This window comes from Papaver somniferum, chromosome 1, assembly GCF_003573695.1.
Source record: "Papaver somniferum cultivar HN1 chromosome 1, ASM357369v1, whole genome shotgun sequence".
Taxonomy (NCBI): domain Eukaryota; kingdom Viridiplantae; phylum Streptophyta; class Magnoliopsida; order Ranunculales; family Papaveraceae; genus Papaver; species Papaver somniferum.
Window position 1 is genome coordinate 247,010,378 of NC_039358.1, and position 22,416 is coordinate 247,032,793.

Here is a 22,416-nt window from a genome sequence, read left to right on the forward strand (position 1 = left end):
GCAACAGTTTCTTCATCATATTTTGCAACAGAGAAGTAAACCACAGCATTTAATTTTCCGTCACCACTTGTTTCTCTGTAACAGTCCAACATCGTCTTCGCAACAGGAACTGCTGTTGCGATTTCTCTGTTGCATTGTTTACTCAATTGTAATCAACTTTGGAGCAATAAAAACATTTTGAGATTATGATTAATATGAGGAGCTAAACCCAACATTGGGACGACGGAGGGAGTCTTTTTCGTCATTGTGGTAAATTTAATTTATTCTTTTATGACTTTTGCACTGATTAAAAATTGAAAAATGATTTTAATTAATTAGTTATCATTTTATTTGATGCGGCATGCTTGCTTAAATGTGATGATGTCCCATGCTTACGATTTATAACTAATATTCTGAGAATCTATTTTGGCAAAATAAGAGTCCATATATTTATGTTTTGAGAAGTAATTGTTAAGAATAAATAAAATATACCACATGCATGAAGAATTGGCCAAGTCCTTAGTCCCAATACCTCTCGAACATCTTGTGACAAATTTGTACATATATTTTCATTTTAAAATCTATTCAAGTCCGAGCAACGAACTTTTACTTACCTCTTGAAAAATACTACAACAGGCCCTTGGAACCACCTAGAGCCAAGGCGTGGTTTGTTTTGAACTTGCTATATTCGGAGGATAATTGTTTTGTAAAGTCCCGAATGTGCGATGGCCCAAAAATCGGAAATTGGGAAAAACTTATACTTTTCACATTTTGAAATTGAAATAATTGGAAGTATAATTAGTTACCCAAACTTCCGAATATGGGCTGTCTAACATTCTATATTGGCCCTTGGAACCACCTAGAGCCAAGGCGTGGTTTGTTTTGAACTTGCTATATTCGGAGGATAATTGTTTTGTAAAGTCCGAATGTACGATGGCCCAAAAATCAGAATTTGGGAAAAACTTATACTTTTCAAATTTTGAAATTGAAATAATCGGAAGTATAATTAGTTACCCAAACTTCCGAATATGGGCTGTCTAACATTCTATATTGGCCCTTGGAACCACCTAGAGCCAAGGCGTGGTTTGTTTTGAACTTGCTATATTCGGAGGATAATTGTTTTGTAAAGTCCCGAATGTACGATGGCCCAAAAATCAGAATTTGGGAAAAACTTATACTTTTCAAATTTTGAAATTGAAATAATCGGAAGTATAATTAGTTACCCAAACTTCCGAATATGGGTTGTCTAACATTCTATATTGGCCCTTGGAACCACCTAGAGCCAAGGCGTGGTTTGTTTTGAACTTGCTATATTCGGAGGATAATTGTTTTGTAAAGTCCGAATGTACGATGGCCCAAAAATCAGAATTTGGGAAAAACTTATACTTTTCAAATTTTGAAATTGAAATAATCGGAAGTATAATTAGTTACCCAAACTTCCGAATATGGGTTGTCTAACATTTTTATTGGCCCTTGGAACCACCTAGAGCCAAGGAGTGGTTTGTTTTGAACTTGCTATATTCGGAGGATAATTGTTTTGTAAAGTCCCGAATGTGCGATGGCCCAAAAATCGGAATTTGGGAAAAACTTATACTTTTCACATTTTGAAATTGAAATAATCGGAAGTATAATTAGTTAACCAAACTTCCGAATATGGGCTGTCTAACATTCTATATTGCCCCTTGGAACCACCTAGAGCCAAGGCGTGGTTTGTTTTGAACTTGCTATATTCAGAGGATAATTGTTTTGTAAAGTCCCGAATGTACGATCGCCCAAAAATCGGAATTTGGGAAAAACTTATACTTTTCACATTTTGAAATTGAAATAATCGGAAGTATAATTAGTTACCCAAACTTCCGAATATGGGCTGTCTAACATTCTATATTGGCCCTTGGAACCACCTAGAGCCAAGGCGTGGTTTGTTTTGAACTTTCTATATTCGGAGGATAATTGTTTTGTAACGTCCCGAATGTGCGATGGCCCAAAAATCGGAATTTGGGAAAAACTTATACTTTTCACATTTTGAAATTGAAATAATCGGAAGTATAATTAGTTACCCAAACTTCCGAATATGGGTTGTCTAACATTTTATATTGGCCCTTGGAACCACCTAGAGCCAAGGCGTGGTTTGTTTTGAACTTGCTATATTCAGAGGATAATTGTTTTGTAAAGTCCCGAATGTGCGATGGCCCAAAAATCGGAATTTGGGAAAAACTTATACTTTTCACATTTTGAAATTGAAATAATCGGAAGTATAATTAGTTACCCAAACTTCCGAATATGGGCTGTCTAACATTCTATATTGCCCCTTGGAACCACCTAGAGCCAAGGCGTGGTTTGTTTTGAACTTGCTATATTCGGAGGATAATTGTTTTGTAAAGTCCCGAATGTACGATGGCCCAAAAATCGGAATTTGGGAAAAACTTATACTTTTCAAATTTTGAAATTGAAATAATCGGAAGTATATATCGTTATATTGTCTTCCGAATAAATACTGGCCCCAAAATGGGATTTTTCCTATATCAGAAATTTTGAGATTTTTTCAATATATATATATATATATATATATATATATATATATTCGGTAGTGAGTGTATTTCTGAATACTGTGTATCTACTTAAATATATTCGAAAGCCAAAAAATTCATTAAACTACCGATTATTACCAGTTTGAATCCAGGAAGATATGACCAACAATATTCGGCCGATAACCATCAAATATTTCTCCCGAATACTGTCGATGTTCTTGAGAAATGAAGAACACGACTACATTCGGAAGTAAATGAGCATGAATATTGCCCGAATCTGGATAAATAACCGAAAACCCTAGAATTATTTTTTCTCGATTCGTCGAATTAAAGCGAAATAAACCCCGAAAATGATAGATTCTTACCTAATTGGGGCCATTTGACTTTGGAGCGGAATTTTTTTTTTCTTCCACAATCGGAAGATAATAGGAAACTGGAAGAAGAAGAGTTGAAATGAGTAGAATTGTTTTTGATTTGGTTTTTATACAGTTTTATCATAAGAAGTTGTTTATAATAATCAACCAGGATACAAGAAATATCGAAAATGCTTTACACCTCCCAAAATTTTTCCTTTAGCTGACAAATAATCGAATGGAAAAACTTTTGTAATTGCACTCCTTTGAGCTGTTTTAGTCTTAACGGCTTGTAAATATTTTCTATCAATTTAACCTTGGGTTCAAATTAGAGAATGTATGCAAAAAAGAACGGAATTTAAAACACAAAGAAAGGGAAAAACGTAAATGTTATTCAAACAGTTTGGGCGTCATAATCAGAGAATATTATCCAATTAGATGACCTCTATCACGATACGACTACCGATCGAAAAAATTTAATGCAAAACTAAATTTTGTACCAATTTAGTTCCGTCATAATGATACAGAGTCCGATTTGTAGTTTATAAAGCGAAATTGTAAAACAAAGAGAAGTTCAAAAAATCATATTTCTTTGTAAAAAGATATAAAGCAATTTCTAAAACTGGATACAGTTGAAAAGTTAAATTAAATTAAGTTGAAAAATGTTCAGAAATGTAGGATACAATTCTCGCGAAAACTTAACCGAAAACGCATACACCTCTTTGCGATTCTTCAAATTAACCGAGATGAATGAAATTGACTACACTGTTCATACGTACATATTGAGATTTTTAATGAAAGGAAAACTTTTAAACAACATGTTTGATCACTACTTGTTAATTTAGCGCAACACCTACCAAGTTGTCAGTATCAATACGGCAGCCGGGATTATATATGTATACCAGATTTGAGCCCGTATTGCGCACGGGGCATTTTTTCTTTTGACTTTTGGTAAGTGCGGGGGTTTGTCCCGTGATGATGATCAAGTGGGCATTTTTTGTTTTGATTTGGTGTGCACGGAGGGTTTCGTCCCGTTATGATGCATTAAGTTTTGAATTTATGTAGAATTTAGGGATCATAACTAACCACCGTACGAATCCACGAAAAAAAAATTTGTTAATTTTAGGTAATAAAAATAACTAAAGAGTAAATCTGATTAGGTTATCCTCTAGCAAAGCCCCAAAAAAACCAAATGGGTGCAGCCCCATTAATAGGATTCTAAAATAAACAAGAGAAAAAAACACTGCAATATCAAGAAAGTACACCCAAGGTCGCCTTAAGCTAGCTAATACTCCCTCTGTTTTTCCAAAAAAAGGTACTTTCATTTTTTTCATTTCATTGTAACCTAGAAACAGGTTAAATTGAAAAAGTTAAAATATCTCATTTTAAAAAACGGAGGGAGCATACTACTTGGTAGCAGTTAAATCCATATCCATCTTTTGAGTCGGCTTAGAAAACCATGCCCAAAACTACCATAAGGTTTTTGTCATACCAGTTTTACTTACAACTACATATATGTAGTTAGATTTTTACATTGTAAAGAGCCTGCTAATTCTAACCTCAAATTAGCTCCAGAAATATTATGTATCGCGCTGACATCTACCGGTTAAGGTTTATAGCACAAAATGATCAGTATTATATTCTGTGGACTTAATTTTTACTCCACTCGTATGGAACTTCGTAATGTTGGGCTGCCAAGTCTCCGGGATTTGGTAATTGGCTCTTCCTCCTGAAAACAGCAATCTGAGAGGCGAACCCTGGTTCCACATCACCTATCCCACCAACTCCGCGGAATTCGACGCTGTAGTTGTGTCTACTGGCTAGGTCGGAAGCCCAAGAGCTGAACTGCTCTCGAGTCCACTCAAATTTGTGGTCATGGTTGCGGAATTTGCAGGGAAGAGAGGAGTTCTTCTCATCTGCTTCATCATCTCGAGAATTCTTCTGTAATATTGGGTTGTATTCGTAATTTGGAGTTGAGACGATCAAAATTTTAGGACAGAAAGTACTCAACGCAATGTTGCCAAACGCACATGCTTCATCCTCCTGCATATGCTCAATCACCTGCACACATATTCAAAACAATATTTTAGGACAGAAAGTACTCAACGAAATAAATATAAAGATGGAACTTAACCATCTCATTCGTCAAGCGTGTGTTCCCGCAACCAACAAAGTATTTCTAAAGATTATGAGAACCTAGGTTGTTAATACATAAACCAGAGTGGCATTCTAATATAACAGAAAAAGAAGTCTCGCTAGATCTTCTCTCCATTGTAGAACCAAATTCGCTAAGGTTTTAAATTTAGGTGCAGAGCAAGGAAATAGAACATTGAATACCTCTAAGCAAGTTCCAATATCGAATCCATACAGCCTAGTGTCAAAAGTGGTGATGGAACCATCGTACAGCAGAGCAGCCTTGATGCTTGACAATGGTGAATCTTTGCCGTGCACTGCACTTAGTTTATAGAGTGGAGAACCTGCAATTATAAACGCAGTTACAGAGCAATTAATTGAAAGGTTTAGTAAAGAATAGTACGTTAACAGACAAACAACTTTCAAATGTTAAATCAAATAACTCGTCAGCAATTCACACCTTCGCAGCACGAGTAAGGCTTTTACGAGAAATATCCACACCAACGATTTTCTCAAGGGTTATTGGATAATCCAATAGAGAATCCAAAAGAGCACCTGATCCGCACCCAAAATCAACCTGTGAAACAAAAGCAAAAATCTTCACTATGTGCCACGACTCTAAAAGAAAAACAGAAAATTAGCAGGCACGAAATCGGGACAGTATTACAAAATACAAACGGTATGAAAAACATACCAATGTTGCAGCACAGGACTCATTGATGTGTTTCACTGCATATTCAACCCGTTGCTTCGAAAGAGGAGGACTAAACAATGCCTGCTCCATACGATCCTCCAAAGGTTCTTGTACCCGCAACAAATTGATAGAGTACTTCAATACACAGTCTTCTGAGAAAGAGAGATCAGGTTTGTCAGGATAAAGAGAAGAGCATAGAGAAACTAATAACAATGGAGACACGAAAGAAAAAAGAAACTCACTTAATGATAACGATGTTAAAGATTTTGCACAACCACCAGCTGAACTCAGAACCAAGAGCTGATGTGGCAACTCAGTGATGAAGAAAGCAGATTGACCTGCGGACATTTGTGTAAAACATGTTTCAATTTGAGGAACCACAAAACCGCTTCCAATTTCAAACTCGAATTCTTCACAACTTTCAAGAGTTTCTTTCACGTCTTCTACTCCTTCTCTAACCAATGAGATGTCATAGCTAATGCAGACCAGGGACCCATTTGATGGAGAGACTCCAGAATCAAGACCTTCTATTTTTGGTGGGGAAACTATGTTATAATGCCTATTCATCTCAACGAGCTCCTCCACACGATTCGGGAGACCCATTGAATCCTTCGAAAGAATGCTAGCATGCTGAACAGTATGGATGGATGCACAGATAGCAAATGCCTTCAAAAAGTTCTTTGGATAAACACGGACCCCAAGTGCATTATTTTCAGATGGTGACCACTTCTCCATAGGAACGTCCAGTTGTTTAAAATACTTGTTCAGCCACAAAAGGACTTTTAAAGAAGTGCTCTGTACTGCATCCCCCTGCCTTTTATAACAATCTCCAGGTGAGCACTCCAGAATCACATCATGGCTTGTGGATACTATCTTCACATCACACTTAAAGGTGGATCCAGAACCCATTATCACCTCCCTGCTGTGAGCCTCTACAGCACCTCCATTTGCAGTCTCTTCTATTTTTTGTTTTTTTGTGGGAGATTGATTAGCATCATTAACACAAGTTGTAGAGAATTCAGGTTCAGGTAGCCAATGCAGACGGCAGAATGTAGATAGGAGATCCCTAGGATAGGAACCTCTCCAGTTTGTACGTGTAGTAAATGCTGTGGGTAAGTCTGCTGCAATTACTGCGTCTCTAGATAACTTGTAACCCCCATCAGGTAGCCTATCAACAAGCATCCTGGATAAACAGTTTCATCAAGAATAAACAATGACGAAAAGCTGGAAACATTTTAGGAAATAAATATAAAACAGTCGTAAAGTCTGATACATGAAGTCATTTAGCTAAAATCCACATCCTTTTTTCCAAAGAAACAAAATAATAATTAAAACCATTCAAGCAAGTTTCAAGAAAATGGAAGAAAATGATGAACGCCATGTACATGATATTCCCACATCCTAAATGAAATTACATGAGATCCTAAATGCAATAATAGGAGACTATGATAAAATTGGTGGGAAAATAGTGGAAAGCAGAGGAATACATACCTGTAATAGGTACATAGTGTTACGTCTTCATGAAAAAGATCTGTACATTTCCACGTGTATCCAAAAGTTGCCAAGATTGCTTCTCCATGAATATTTTGACCAGAAAAATAGGATGCCCTTAAATTGAGAGTTTCTGTTTCGTATGAAAGATCTTCCAGTGTCGAATCAGTTTTCAGTGGAAGTCCCAACGGAGAAAAATACACTCTCATCTCCAATGAAGATTTTTCCAATAGTTCTGCAAAAGAAAATTAGTGTTAATGGAAGTGCGACGTGGTTAGAAGATCAAGGACAAGATTCTATCCTCCCTGACCTATACATATAGACCCAACAAAACATCAGCATCTCCCGGGATATAGACCCAACTACTACAAAACTTGAAGAAAAACAATACAGCAAGCTGGGTTTAGCGGTGATGGGTCAACAATGCTCAAAAAGTTGGGGTCCACCAATAGTTAGATAAATGTAAACCAACCACAAAATGCTTCTGTAGTTTATTTGTTCAACCCACCTGGAGAGAAGAACATGAGAAGCATCTGCAACACCTAATTTTTCTGCAATGACATCAACGTAATATTCCTTGGAAGAAATATTAAGAGACAGCGGCTGGACAGGCTTCTCAAGTGAGCAAGGTATGCGTATGGCTTGAACACAAATGTTTTCTGCTGAAGGATTCCCATTAGTTACAGCCTCAATAGTCTCGGGGGAGTACTGGTTCTGCTTCCGGATCCAGAGCTTTCCCTCATCGGTGGCTACAGAACCAGATAATGTAGCAGCCTTCATGATAAGCGGGATACTTAGCAAGTGATCAGTTTCCACTTTGCGATTGATGGATTTGCATAAATTATTAACCTTCTGGTCACATGCAGCAAGAATAGACGCATGAACCAAACCCTTGAGATGACCTCTTCTCGTTAATGCAGCTCTTAAGTGGCCAGTCAGCGGATGGGGCGATGGAAGAAACTGTACCACATAATTCAAAAAACAGAATAGATGAAATCAGAATGAGAATTATGCTAAACAACATGGTTCCCATTTAGAATACTAAACCAAAAAAGAAAGGCAAACATCACAAACCTCGTCTGAAAATACATAAGACACACGAGTGACTAATTCATCACATAGTTCTTTTACAGTCAGTTCATTTATCCCTGTCTTGATACCAAGCTGCATAATACCAGAAACATAAAAAGAATTACAAAACAATCTTTCCGACTACAAATAACACTCAAATTAAAACATTAAAGGATCAAATAAAAAATATATATATACCTTTTCAATAGCAATCTGTGCAGCAGACTGCTCAGCATCTTTCTTTCTTTTGCAGACATCTGAAGTAACAGCCACATCAGGAAGCTCCAAAGTGCAGCGAAACAAAGAAGGACCTTGTTGTGGAATGGCTAACCCCGGGCAAACATTTTGAGCAGATTCTTTCACTTCTTCTGTCTTGTAAACCGCCTTGGTACCAAATTTTTGGTGTATAATAGCTTTAGGAGTAGGTAGTGGTGCCTTATTGGGCACAACCGATTCAGTTCCCATTAGTCTTCTTCAACGTATTTAAATGCTTATAACCACAAAATCAAAATACCACCTCCATTACCTGTTAGAGGAAACTAAAATCAGTCAAAACTATAACCCATTAGGCCATTCCAGAAAAACAACAAAAAGATCTCATCCTTCCTTTATGATAAAGATTTCTACTCAAACCCTAGTTTTACTTTTATCAATTACTAAGACGGGAAAAGCAAGTGACCTACATTGGTTTGGTACTCTCAAGCATTGGTTCAAAACACCATTTCTACACAAAACTATTATCTCGTTTCCTCATGGTGGGTGGTGGTGATGCGTGATAGTTGGGTCTGCATGGACCACCACCACCCACCACCAATATCCACCAGCACTATCAATGTAGGTCACTTGCTATGAATACCCACCACCACCATTATAATTTAGGGCTAGAAGTGTGAAGAAAGAAAATCGCCTCATAGTCAAACAAGTAACACCTCAATTTACCCACAATTTTGATGTTGTTGTTGGTGGTGGTGCTGGTGGGTGAGTATTGGTGGTGGTGCTGAGTGTTGATGGGTTTTGGTGGTAAGTGGTGGCGAGTGTTGATGGGTTTTGGTGGTGAGTAGTGGTGGTCCATACAGGCCCAACTATCACCCATCACCATCACCATCACCACCACCACCCACAACTACAACCACCACCAATAGTAACCACCATCATCTTGCAGGTTAAAGAAACAACACAAAGATCTGAGCTCTATACATCAATACTACTAAATCATAATCAAACCCTAGTTTTTAAAAGAGAAGACGAAAAAGAAATCTACTTGAATTGGCTGAAAGCATGAAAAGATCGTAATCTTTGGTCGTTATAACAAGCAAGGATTGTTAACCTTAAAGAAACCATCTTGCATGTCAAAGAAAAACAATCAAAATTCAAAAATGTTAAACCCCTAAAACCTTACTTAAACCCTAAACCAAATTTAGGGGTTTTAAGATTTCTTCAAAATTTTACCAAAAGATTGAAAAATTCTTGGAATTTCAAGTTGGGGATTTAGGGGTTTTACCTCAATTTCTTTCTGGTTTCTTCTCGCTTCCTCCGCTCAGTTCTTCGGACAGTGTGGATGTGTGTGACTACTGAAACGGGCTTTTATTTTCTCTCTTCTTTAAAGGAAAAAGGTAGACATTGGTGGGTCCCACCAGGGAATCTAAGTGGGTCCCAGAAGAGGACTTTCCTTGTATAATGTGGGTGTTCAACACCTATGTTATGCGGTTGTCTTAATTTATTTTCTTCTTTTTTTCACCATGGCTTGTGATTGTCTTACATGAATTTTTCGTACCCTTTCCGGTATTAGTATTCCCATTAACAGTTTCCGGTAGATTACATGGTAGATGACATTCGTCAATGGGATTAGGCATTCAGATTAAGTCCTTGAAAAACTTGTACGAGGTGTGCCAACTAGAATAGAAATAAAACTGTTTTTTACTCATGTAAAAGTATCTCCAATGCGAGGGTCAAATCTTATAATGGCATTGTTATGATCTTATACCTTGTCAAGGGTTTTGAACTTAAAGTTTGAATGAAACAGTAGACTTTGAATGAAAACAAGAGATAAGAAGAAGATTAAGAAAGAAGATAACAAGTCATAAGAAGAAGATTGAAGAAGATAATTATATATTGCTTGCCTGAATGTTTACAGGACTCAGATATATATATAGTTGTTGTAACTTCCTAAAAAGGAATGCTAAGGCATGTAGCCGACTTCTAACAATAACTATAACTACTTCATTAAGAATAAGCTAAATAAGGAAATCATATGAAAGGAAATAACGTGCAGAGGTGTTGGTGTCAAAAAATCCCCAGCTCTTTGAGACACAACTTGTCCTCAAGTTGAATCATAAGACTAAACATAGATAAGTGAATTACTAAAATATATCTAGACGAAAAATTGAATAGGCATCCTGACATTCCCAGCTCCTTGAAATGCAACTTATCCTCAAGGTGATCGCCATAACTCATCACGGAAATATCATCCATCTTTACAACATCTAACCAAGGTGGATGCCGTAATCTTGTTGTGCCTGACTCGTTCACAGAACAAGAGTTCTTTTCCTTCCTGGGAATTTCAGATTCGACGTCCAACATCTTACCACGATCAAACACAAAAGTCACTTCATGAGTGGTGGTAATGAAAACCATGCCAACGAGTACATCATGTGTATCTCCTAACTGCTGAGCTATACCTTTGAATGCACAACCAATTGACTCTTTCCTCTGCTGGTCCAAGAAATGGAATAACCCCTTGGGTTCATTATCTACATTTCTGTTTTGAAATAAAATCCACCAACCAAGTCTTCTAATTTCGACATAACGAATAGCATCAGTAAAAATATCTTGAAATATCTCGACCAACGATGATGCAGCAGCAGAAAACTGATCTTTAAATTTTATTCTCATGTCAGATTGCTCCGTTGTTGTTGAGACTACCTTACCTCTCTCGTATTAGTTACCAAAATTATCCGGAAAAGCAAAATCTAGAGGAGATGTTTGCTTGCTTCCGAATTTTGGAAACAAAACACTATGCTGTGACTTCTCATTACAGTCTTCAAATTTTGTCTTAAAGGGCTTGTAAGCTTCAGGATTGCCTACTATAAAATTTTCAACATCAACAAAATGCTTTTCAATGTCAGAGCATGTACCCACCATATGCACATCATTCCGTGCAGCTAATTCCCTATTCCCCGGAAGTGTAGGAGTACTAATTTTCAAGGCCTTCGGAAATTTCAAGCGAAACGGCGGTTCTGGATGTGAAATTTTGTTGTCATTTGGACCCGGAAAGCAAACTTGGTAATTTGTAAAACTACTTCTCAAATGATCTGCATCAAGAAACGTGTGTGTGAAGTAATTTTCTCCGGGGTTCCTCTTCAACAGTAAATGAAAAGTCCCGTAGACATCTTGTGCACCTTTCTCTAAGATGGTGTTCTCATCCATGTAGTTATGTGATGTATCCAAGGAAACAGTACCAGTCCACAAATCACGTTTAGCACAGATGAACTCTTCTGTCATGATGACATGTATCCAACCGCGGCAGTGAAAAGTATTAAAATGCGCCAACTTCTTTAGCAGCAAAATGTCAATTTCCTTAGGCTCTTGACTGACAACATCTTTATCCAACACAATAAATATAAATTTTCCTCCAGGCTCCCAATTAATGTATGTAACATCGTTATTTGTTGGTAATCCAAGTATTGTTTGTCCAGTGGAAGTTCAGCCTGTGAATGCCACCTCGTAGACGTCCATGTTACTAGCAAGAATTGTAAGAATATTTGTTGTTCCATGTCTTGAGCTTTCGAATCTTATAAAACTTGTCAATCCAAGCAAGAAAAACTCTACAAATATCTTTGTTATCGTTTGTCCAAAGTGTAAAATAGATTATTAAATTCATGTCCACCAGGTGTCCACGACCATCCTTGTTTGTTTCCACCCGCTCATTCATGTAATTTTTCTTCCAAGTTTGGTATGTACACAACAACTCCAGGAAGAAATACCATATTTTAATCATGAAGAAGAGTTGAATTTTCGCAGCATGCACTAGGAAGAGAGATTGAAGAACTTGAAAAACATTGGAAAGTATTCTTTCATGCTATCACCAGTTCTAATAATTGTATCTCCTCGACTAACACAACAATATGGCACAAACAATGAGGTTATTTTACGGAAAGCCTTCATAATTCTGCTTCCCATTTGAACAGCATACATATACTTTAATTTTAAACGCCTATGACCATAGAATTTCCATGTCATGTCACATATACATTTCTGTAAACCACCAACTTTACGTATATTCCCCCAATCTGAATCCAGATCACAAAATAATAAAACTGGATACTCTAATGGAGATGTTGTAAATAATTTAATCTTGTCGGAGTCAATGTATGATGCAGTCAACTCTTTCAAAATCTTAATATTGTTAAATGGCGTTAGCCACAAAACAATTCGAGGTGGTCTCTCTTGCGCCAAAGATGACACATTCCACGAAGAGTGTTCAATGATATTCCGAAAATTATACTCCAACTCTTCTCTCATAAATACATCAAAACTGCAAATCCTGGACTCTCCCCTGGATGCTTGACCATCACCAGTATCAGAGTTAGCCGAAGAATTTGAATTTAAAGTTCTTTTCGTGTAAATCACGTCTAACAAAATACCCAAACACGGAATCACTCAAAGCAAAACCAGAATTCCTTATAATAAGTTTAAACTCTTTCCCACGATCGAATATGCTACGAGAAGAATTGAGATTGATGGTAAAATATTCACCAATCAGTATTTTATTAGTTGGGGTTGATGATACCTGCAAGCTTACAAGTTTCTTGTAACCCTCCTCACTCAACATGATGTCGTTCTTCCCACCAAAATCATTCACATGATCGTTTTTTATCAGACTTATCCTGGTGAAGCCAATAACATCAGTTTTTGCAACAGTTTTGAATCGAGATCTAATGGCAACTGCAAGATGAAACTTAGCTTATATAAAGTCAACTTTCTTTATTGATGTTTAGAAAATCTCTCAAAACTAAACACAAGCTCTAATCTTGCTCATATAATCAACCACAATTTTGGTGATCATATATATATATAGAACTATGAATTCCTTTTCCTTTTCCTAGTCATATTACCTTATTACATGTCTTTCCTTTTCTTAGAACTAGATGACTTCTAATTCCCTTAGGATTACATCAATTTCCTAATCTTGTCCTAACCAACTTGTTAGTGACTTCTATGTTGAAGTTAATCCAACATTCTCCCCCTTAAGCTTCAACTGTGCTTGTGAAAAATCTTGTACGTATGATGGTGCTCTCGTCTCCCATGGCTCGGTGTAGACAAGCTCTGATACCAATTAATGGCAACTGCAAGATGAAACTTAGCTTATATAAAGACAACTTTCTTTATTGATGTTTAGAAAATCTCTCAAAACTAAACACAAGCTCTAATCTTGCTCATATGATCAACCACAACTTTGGTGCTCATATATATATAGAACTATGAATTCCTTCTCCTAGTCCTATTACCTTATTACATGTCTTTAATTTTCTTAGAACTAGATGACTTCTAATTCCCTAAGGATTACATCAATTTCCTAATCTTGTCCTAACCAACTTGTTAGTGACTTCTATGTTGAAGTTAATCCAACATTCTCCCCCTTAAGCTTCAACTGTGCTTGTGAAAAATCTTGTACGTATGATGGTGCTCTCGTCTCCCATGGCTCGGTATAGACAAGCTCTGATACCAATTAATGGCAACTGCAAGATGAAACTTAGCTTATATAAAGACAACTTTCTTTATTGATGTTTAGAAAATCTCTCAAAACTAAACACAAGCTCTAATCTTGCTCATATGATCAACCACAACTTTGGTGCTCATATATATATAGAACTATGAATTCCTTTTCCTAGTCCTATTACCTTATTACATGTCTTTAATTTTCTTAGAACTAGATGACTTCTAATTCCCTTAGGATTACATCAATTTCCTAATCTTGTCCTAACCAACTTGTTAGTGACTTTTATGTTGAAGTTAATCCAACAAGATCTCGCGCCCTTCAACAAATTCATCTTTTCATTAACGAATAATAAAGGAATGATCAAATCATAATCGAAATAGTCATCATGTGCTTTTGCTGATATAATGGAAGAGTCTTGACTGATATCTGCTATCTCCTGAATCGTCGCTTCTGTAACCTCAGCTCCTCTTTGAACTGGAACAGTTGTTGACACCTCCGAACTTTCGACCAAGTGTAAGATTAATGGTGCTTTCAATGAGAGTAACGGATTAACGGATTCTAACTTCTTAGAAATGTGTTCGACATTCTGCTCAGCAATACTTTGTTCAGCAATCTTTTTGGCGTTATCTTCGGTTTCTTCTTGCTCGAATAAGAGTTCTTCCAGCGGATTTGGTAACGCAGTAAGTGTAGCTTGGATTCTTTTATGTTGAGCAAGAATATCTCTGAGACGAGCAACAGTAGTGTTACATGAATCCATATGCTTGTGATATCCGAATCGAGAACGAATTTCAGAACAAAATTCTTCCGATGTTAGCTTAGTAATAGACTGTTTTACCGATTCATACAAATCAATGCCATCACCTTTAAGATAAGCATTGGCCCTTAGCATTTTATTACTTTTTGTACCATGTAAGCTGAAATATTGATCATCTTGAAAGATCCATCCTTCAGGATCAACTCCATCAAAAGTCGGAAACTTCATGATATAGAAGAAAAAAAATTGCGGAATTTTGGGAATAACCGAACCTGCTCTGATGACAGATGTTATGATCTTATACCTTGTCAAGGGTTTTGAACTTAAAGTTTGAATGAAACAGTAGACTTTGAATGAAAACAAGAGAATAAGAAGATTAAGAAAGAAGAGAAGAAGTCATAAGAAGAAGATTAAAGAAGATAATTATATATTACATGAATGAATGTTTACAAGACTCAAATATATATATAATTGTTGTAACTTCCTAAACAAGAATGCTAAGGAATGTAGCCGACTTCTAACAATAACTATAACTACTTCATTAAGAATAAGCTAAATAAGGAAATCATGTGAAATGAAATATCGTGTAGAGGTGTTGGTGTCACAACAGGCATGCCACCTAGAATTTAGAACAGTTAGATCAGACATTGCCACATTAGGGATCGCAAATCAATTTTAGGTGAAATTTTTTGTCTTTATTTATTTTTTCATGTAGCAGTGACTTACATGAATAAAGTGTCAATAAGGCCGATTCCCGTGCATCATGGATAATTTTTTGATATTTCCTATTTCAGGTGGCATGGAAACCTCGTTGCGCTACCATGGGAAATGATTCAAACGGCAGGATCTCTGTCGCCAGTGAGAATGTCTTTGTCGTTGCTTTGTCTCCAACAGATGGATTTCTATCTCCAATAGTCGATCCACTACTTCCTATAAATACACACATATTCCTCTTATTTCTTCACACCTTCTTTATATTTCTTCTTCAAGTTCTATCACATAAACCTATATTTCTCCAATGGTTTTGCGCTTACTACCAGTCATTTCTGCTGAATTGAGACCGATCATTCCAATAGAGGGGGGAAACTGATGAGTTCAGATATTATAAACTCTATTAGAATATTTATCTATTGAAATAATACTTTTACCGACATATTAACAACAAGTAAATCTATTAAAGGATTTCTCATTCTTCTATCAATTATTCTGTTTTTTCCCGGATACTCGGGTAATACCCACAGACCCACAGATTCGTTGTTTTGCTTACTGGCTTCATATAACTCAGAAAACACGAGTTTTCTAGAATCCTCTTGCCTATATTCCCATCAAAGGGTGTAATGCATGTCTAGTAGATCCCCCGTTAACCTGAGCGAGCATTCAAATATTTTTCCTACATTCATTTGTGAAGGTACTTATAATGATTGAAGACCAACTATGAACATGTATTTTTATAAAACTAATACTATTAGATATATATTATATATATGTTGATGGGAATTAATGTCATGTGAGGGAGATTTACTTCCACTTAACCAATCAAAAAGTAAGCCGGAAGGAAAACTGAAAGAGCGACTTCATTATACTGTGTTGGTGAAAAAGGAAACCCAAACCACACACGAGTAAAAGACCGCATAATAAAGGTGTTTGTGTTGAACATTTTTTTAAAGCGCTGAAGAAAAAAAAACAAGCGAACAGGAAATATTTGCTCCCTGACCATTTCAGTAAGCTGGAATGAGTGTTTTTGTTTTATGTAGTAGGACATCCCAAATGCTAGCTCAGTGACATTACTTGGTTTTCTCGAACCGTTGGCAGATTTAAAGATAGCACCAATAACTATATATGATTGGGGGTCTGCAATTTTAGTCGAAATGTACATAATCCTCGGTTAATGCTTGGGATCCAAACCAATCCTGAACAATTTTTGGGGAATGTTGGAGGTAAAAACCACAATTCATTTGCATCATTTATTTTGATTTTATAAATGGTGATGTACTAAAATATGTTAGTGCTATTATTATCAGTATTGATGGTATACTTACTTTCGTGTTGGTGAACCTTATCTTTGCAACAAAAGTGATATTTTTCCAGTCATACAGAAGTACGAAATATTTAATTGGTTGTCAGGTAAGATTCATGAGGGTCAAAACATTTCTTATATTTAAAGGATTCAACAACTATATAGAACAAGTTTTAAACATCACAAGCCAAGAGAGAGAAAAACCTTGCGGGAGAAAAATCCAAACCTGGAATCATTTTTTTTCTTCTCAGATTTCTTTATCATTTTCCGACCAAATCTCTTGATTTTATGTATGTTTTCTTCCTCTTCTTGTTCTCTACAACTACAAGTATGAGGTATATTTTTTGAGTTTTTGTTCAATTTTAGAGGAGTTTAATTTGCTTCTCCAAATCAACCATGAATGAAGCTGATTCAAGTTTGGAATTGACTAAGTTTCCTCTTTTGAATGCTTCTAACAGCGTTAATAAAGGACAAAAGAGATCAGTTGGTGGTGATTGAGTGATGTTACAGCGGAAAATGGGCATTCAAAAGAAAACCCTAGTTCAATTTTGCCTCTAAAAAATGGTGCTGAAAATATTGAGTGGGTATCTTTGTTTCCAAAGAAGGCTATTAATGAAGACTGGTTTATGGTTCAAAAACCACTATCATTGATTGAAGGGAATACAGTGGTTGATGTTTCTTCATAGAACCTTAAAGAAGGCATCAAGGAGTGTGAAAAATTGTTTATTGGGTCATTCGTAGGTCCAAGGATTTCATTCTCTACGGTTCAAAAGGCAGTTTCAAAGATATGAAAAACAAAAGTCGAGGTAAAATTTTCTCTATACTGTGATAATTTCTTTGTTTTCAATTTTTTTAAATGACGACGATAGAAAATAGGCCTTAAATCAGGGAGATTTTTACATTGCAAAAAAAATATTCATTGTTAGGCCTTAGATACCTCTCATTGAGAAATCGATCGTTGAATGTCTCTATTTGGTTAAGGATCTTTAATGTTCCACTTAATTTTTGGAACAAGATAGGATTGAGTTTAATTACAAGTTTCGTTGGAAAACCCTTGTATATGGATGAACACACTTTGAACAAATCAAGGCTTGCTTATGCAAGAGTATGTATTGAAATTAGTTTGGATTGCTCTTATCCAAGTCAAATACCCTTATACATTGATGGTACTTTTGTAATGAATTTACCCGTCGAATACCAATGGAAACCTCCAAAATACGAGCTTTGCTCTTCTTTTGGTCATTGTACAAAGAATTGTGTTGTGAAAGGGGTGAAGAGAAAATATCAATCTATATGTTCATCCAGCCATTAAATATAAATATTAGTCATACTTGTTGGGTTATACACCTTTTTAAGGTTGAAACGGTTTTTTCAGCTATAGATTGAGTTCCACTTTATTGTTCCACAATTCTTAAATATATATGTTCATAATTGAATGCGAAACTCATTTATGGTAGTCGTTTGAAAGATTCATCCTCGCAATTAATCATTACTGAATCACTTTCTTTTTATTTTTGCAGTTTTATGTTTCTCTAAAGTGATTTGGTGGGATCCTGATACTGCCATGGATGTTGTAGCAAGGTAATAATTGGTTGAGTATTTGAAAGCCCCATAGACAATTATCTTACACTCGTAAAGAGTGAGCCGAAAAAAAATACAAAAAAAACAAAAAAAAAACAAAAACATATATATAAGGCTCATCTTCATTTATCGACATTAATAAATTATAGGTCCGGAATTTCAGACTAATCATGTAGTCGATGAGACAGAAACCATATAATCATATTACAGCAAGTCAAAATGACTATTGATGAGGTTCTTGACACTTTGATAGCAGTATGTGTGAAATGTTGTCCTTGTCTCCGTCGCATAAACAAGTGTGGAACGCAGGATCCAAGGCAACTATCACTAACTTGCTGAAAAAGAACATGCGCTTAGAGTATCTAATCATGTGGTCGAGTTAAATGGGTGCTTCTCTCAACTATTGCGATATAAATAAATCTCCTTTGACGACATTCATACAAGTATTGTGGGTAACATCTTTCACTTTAGTCAACATTTGCACACTTCACTTTTCTATTTCCATTCTCTTATCTATCCATGTGATTTCAGTATGCGAGTGTTGTGACAAACATTGTGACAAGTACGATGACTATCTTAGAAGAGTTTTGCAATCAGGTTGAATGACACACGCAATTTAATTGCTTATGTGTGATGATTGGAATATATGTGGGATGTTTGCAGCTAAAAGACATATGCAAGCTAATTATTTGTCTTACTACTTTGTGTCTATCCTTAGTGGTTCTTCCAAGGCAATAGATTAGAGTAGGTTTTGTGGGTATACCTCTTGTAAGCCCTCACACTAGTAAAAATAAATATGAAAAGTCGTCATGTTCGACCAAAAAAATACCATGATGACTTTGTAACTGCAATTCAACAATTTCAAATTTTCTGATCTAATGTGTCATTCAAATAACAAAACAAACTATTAGAAAGAGTTTGAAAGACTTAATCGACAATAAAGAAAGTATAATCGACAAAAAAAATTCATTTAAAAACGATGAAATATAGAGAAGGAGAAAGGAATTGATCATTAGATCGATGATGATGGAGAAGGAAAAAAGATCAGGTTTTGGTCTAAAACCAAAAAACAGTAGTTTTAATTATTAGGGAAAGGGTTAGTGACGGAGCCAAGGTTTATTCCTCCCGGGGTAAAAATTAGGGAAACCTACATTTTCAACGCCCTCTTACCTAATTTTCCCCCACAAATGTTTCAAATTACAAGAAAAATAAGCTTATTTACACCAAAGTCCGAAAACAAGTGGGGTCTACGGACCCATTTGTCTTCCGTCACTGGCTCAAAGGATAATTGAGTAACTTTACATATATTAGACACACCTTAGCCCGCTGCCTTGAATGAGAACAAAATACCGATTAATCTGGATATATCCCAATTTGGCCAGGTAAAATATCTCATGACGTTATAACAAACCAACCTTACTTAAATTAAGGAATAAGATTTTGCACAATGAAATGAGCTATACCGTCAATGATCTTGACTATTATTCATATTGAAGCCGTATAATATGAGATTTTTAGTCACTATCTCCTAACTGCTAAGTGCTATTTCCCCAGCCACTAGTACCACTAGTGTGATCCGGGAAGATTTTTGTAGCGAGAATTGGAGCTATATGAAGCTACTTATTACGACTAATTGGAATCTCAGTCAATATCATGAGAATGTGCCCGGATCTGGATTTCTATCTATATCATTATTATTACAACTTGTTTTTTTATTTGTCTTACTAATCAATCACAAGCTACTTATTACGACTAGTCTTCATCATGACACAAGAAGAAGACTTGTTCTTAATTTCTTCACTCCTGAATCCATATCCAGATTTTCATTTCCTCCTCCTCCTCCCTGGGAAATTTCCTAAGCTCCTTGGTCTCTGTCAAGCAGCTGAGAAATGTTCAAACTTACAGCACACAAAAAATCAGAAATGAAGGGTGAAGATGATGATTCATAGAGCTGCTAATTGGGCTATGATTACTTAATCATACTTGGATCTCCTTTGATCTTCTTCATTCTTGCACTATCTCAACATAAAAAAAGGTCAGTTTTTCTCATCTCTGTACCTGAAATTTGATCAAGATTTCAATCAAAGTTGACTCTTTTTCATTTGTTTTTGATTGGGTTCTTCAAAAATCTAATTATCTCAAGAATCATGGACCCATTTTCTGCAACTGGTAACTCTAGATTTTTGAGCATCTGGGGTTTTGGTTATGATGCAATTGAAACCTCTGGATCTAATCAAGAATCTTAGACTTTTTTTGCACTGTTTAGAGGGGCTAATTGTAGCTAAGTGCAGTAAAATTTTAGAATCTTTTAGATTAATTAATGTTCTTTTTATAGATTGATTTGACAATGATTGTTGTTAGATGATGAGCAAATCAAAGATAAAAGTTTAGCTTTTTAGGGTTTTATGATATCTAATCCAGCAGGAATAAGTGTACATGAGGTGTGAGAATAGATAATGAAAATGTGAGGTCCAAACTAAGATTAGCCATTGTGCCAACATAGGGCTGTAACTGCCAAGCTTGTCCTAGCAAAAATTTTAGTACACTAAAATTGAATCTTAATTGCAGATGAGCAAGAGGGAAGAGGTGAGCTTGGCTGAAACCGGGCTTGCCGATTGCTAATCATTTTGCTCAAGGAACTGTGAAGAGTTCGCATAAATGGCAGCTGGACGATGCTCCAGGCCCCGGTTAAGACGAGCGCCTCCTACTAAGTTTCTCTTTATTCTCTTCCTTCTCATTGTTACACCCATTTGTGTGCTCACAATCTATACTCATGGCCAAAACATTTCTTACTTCCTTCGCCCGCTTTGGGATAACCCGCCTCCTCCATTTACTCATATGCCTCATTACTACGCTGAGGATGTATCAATAAACCAGCTCTGCAGACTCCATGGTTGGTCTATTCGTTCCAAACCTCGTCGTATCTTTGATGCTATAATCTTTAGTCATGAACTTGACTTGTTAGAACTGAGATGGAAAGAGCTCTACCCGTATGTCACCAAATTCGTCATTCTTGAATCTAATACTACTGTCACTGGAATTCCTAAACCTCTCTTCTTTGCTGAAAATTTAGATAGATTTAAATTCGCCAGGAAAAAGATTGTTCATAGTGTTTTCATGGGTCCGAAAGCTGTTCCTGGGGTACGTGAAGACCCATTTGTATTAGAATCCGCACAACGTGGAGCTATGAATTATTTGTTGCAAAATGCAGGGATTTCTGACGGTGATCTACTTATAATGGCGGATACAGACGAGATTCCAAGTGCACATACCATGAAATTATTGCAATGGTGTGATGGTATACCACCTGTTATGCACCTGGAGTTGAAGCACTTCATGTACTCGTTCGAGTTCCCTGTTGATTTCAGCAGTTGGCGTGCCACAGCTCATGTATACGGACCAGGAACACATTACCGCCATTCACGTCAGGCAGACGTTATACTCTCAGATGCAGGTTGGCATTGTAGTTTTTGTTTTCGGCGAATTTCAGAATTTGTTTTTAAGATGACTGCATACAGTCATGCGGACCGTGTAAGGCGGCCGGATTTTCTTGATTTTGATAGAATTCAGAAGATTATTTGTCAGGGAAATGATTTGTTTGATATGTTACCAGAAGAATATACTTTTCATGAATTGATTAAGAAGATGGGTTCAATTCCAAAGTCGAATTCGGCTGTTCATCTTCCTGGTTACCTGTTGAATAATGCAGATAAGTTTAGATTTCTTTTACCAGGTGGTTGTTTACGGCCGCCCGAGTAACAATTCATCACTGAACACATATTTGATTCAAGTTTATTTCCTCAACATTTGAGGTAAAAGTCTCATTTGTATTCCTGTTTCTCTGTATATAACAATTGTATTTGATTATTTGGGGAGGAATCACAAAAATGTGAAATTATTTCTGCAAGAATGAAAATTTTGGTCTTCTGGATTCTCTGAAACTTTTGCGCTAGGCAAGGCACCCAGCCCTTCGCCTCGCCTAGGCATGCCAAAGCGACCAGAAAAACATAATAAAAAAGATAATGGCTCATGTTTTTGTCACTCTGGGTGCTTTATTAGCCAGGCGCCCCCTGCACGCCCCTGCGCCATGGAAGGA

General features: G+C 36.4%; 1 protein-coding gene and 1 pseudogene across 1 annotated transcript; one reads left to right on the forward strand and one right to left on the reverse strand.

Moving 5' to 3' along the window:
• Window positions 1-4,312: 4,312 nt before the first annotated feature.
• Window positions 4,313-9,807, reverse strand: LOC113324117 (annotated as a pseudogene).
• A 10,219-nt stretch (window positions 9,808-20,026) lies between these two features.
• On the forward strand, window positions 20,027-22,247 carry LOC113324122 (beta-1,4-mannosyl-glycoprotein 4-beta-N-acetylglucosaminyltransferase-like). Its single transcript, XM_026572459.1, has 2 exons — window positions 20,027-20,355; window positions 20,889-22,247. The coding sequence occupies exon 2, from the start codon at window positions 20,979-20,981 to the stop codon at window positions 22,077-22,079; it is 1,101 nt and encodes a 366-aa protein (XP_026428244.1). The 5' UTR covers window positions 20,027-20,355; window positions 20,889-20,978; the 3' UTR covers window positions 22,080-22,247.
• The last annotated feature ends 169 nt before the right edge of the window (window positions 22,248-22,416 follow it).

Excerpts from the sequence above, each read along its gene's own strand:
- LOC113324122 (XM_026572459.1), top strand. The coding sequence starts at position 20,979 with ATGGCAGCTGGACGATGCTCCAGGCCCCGGTTAAGACGAGCGCCTCCT.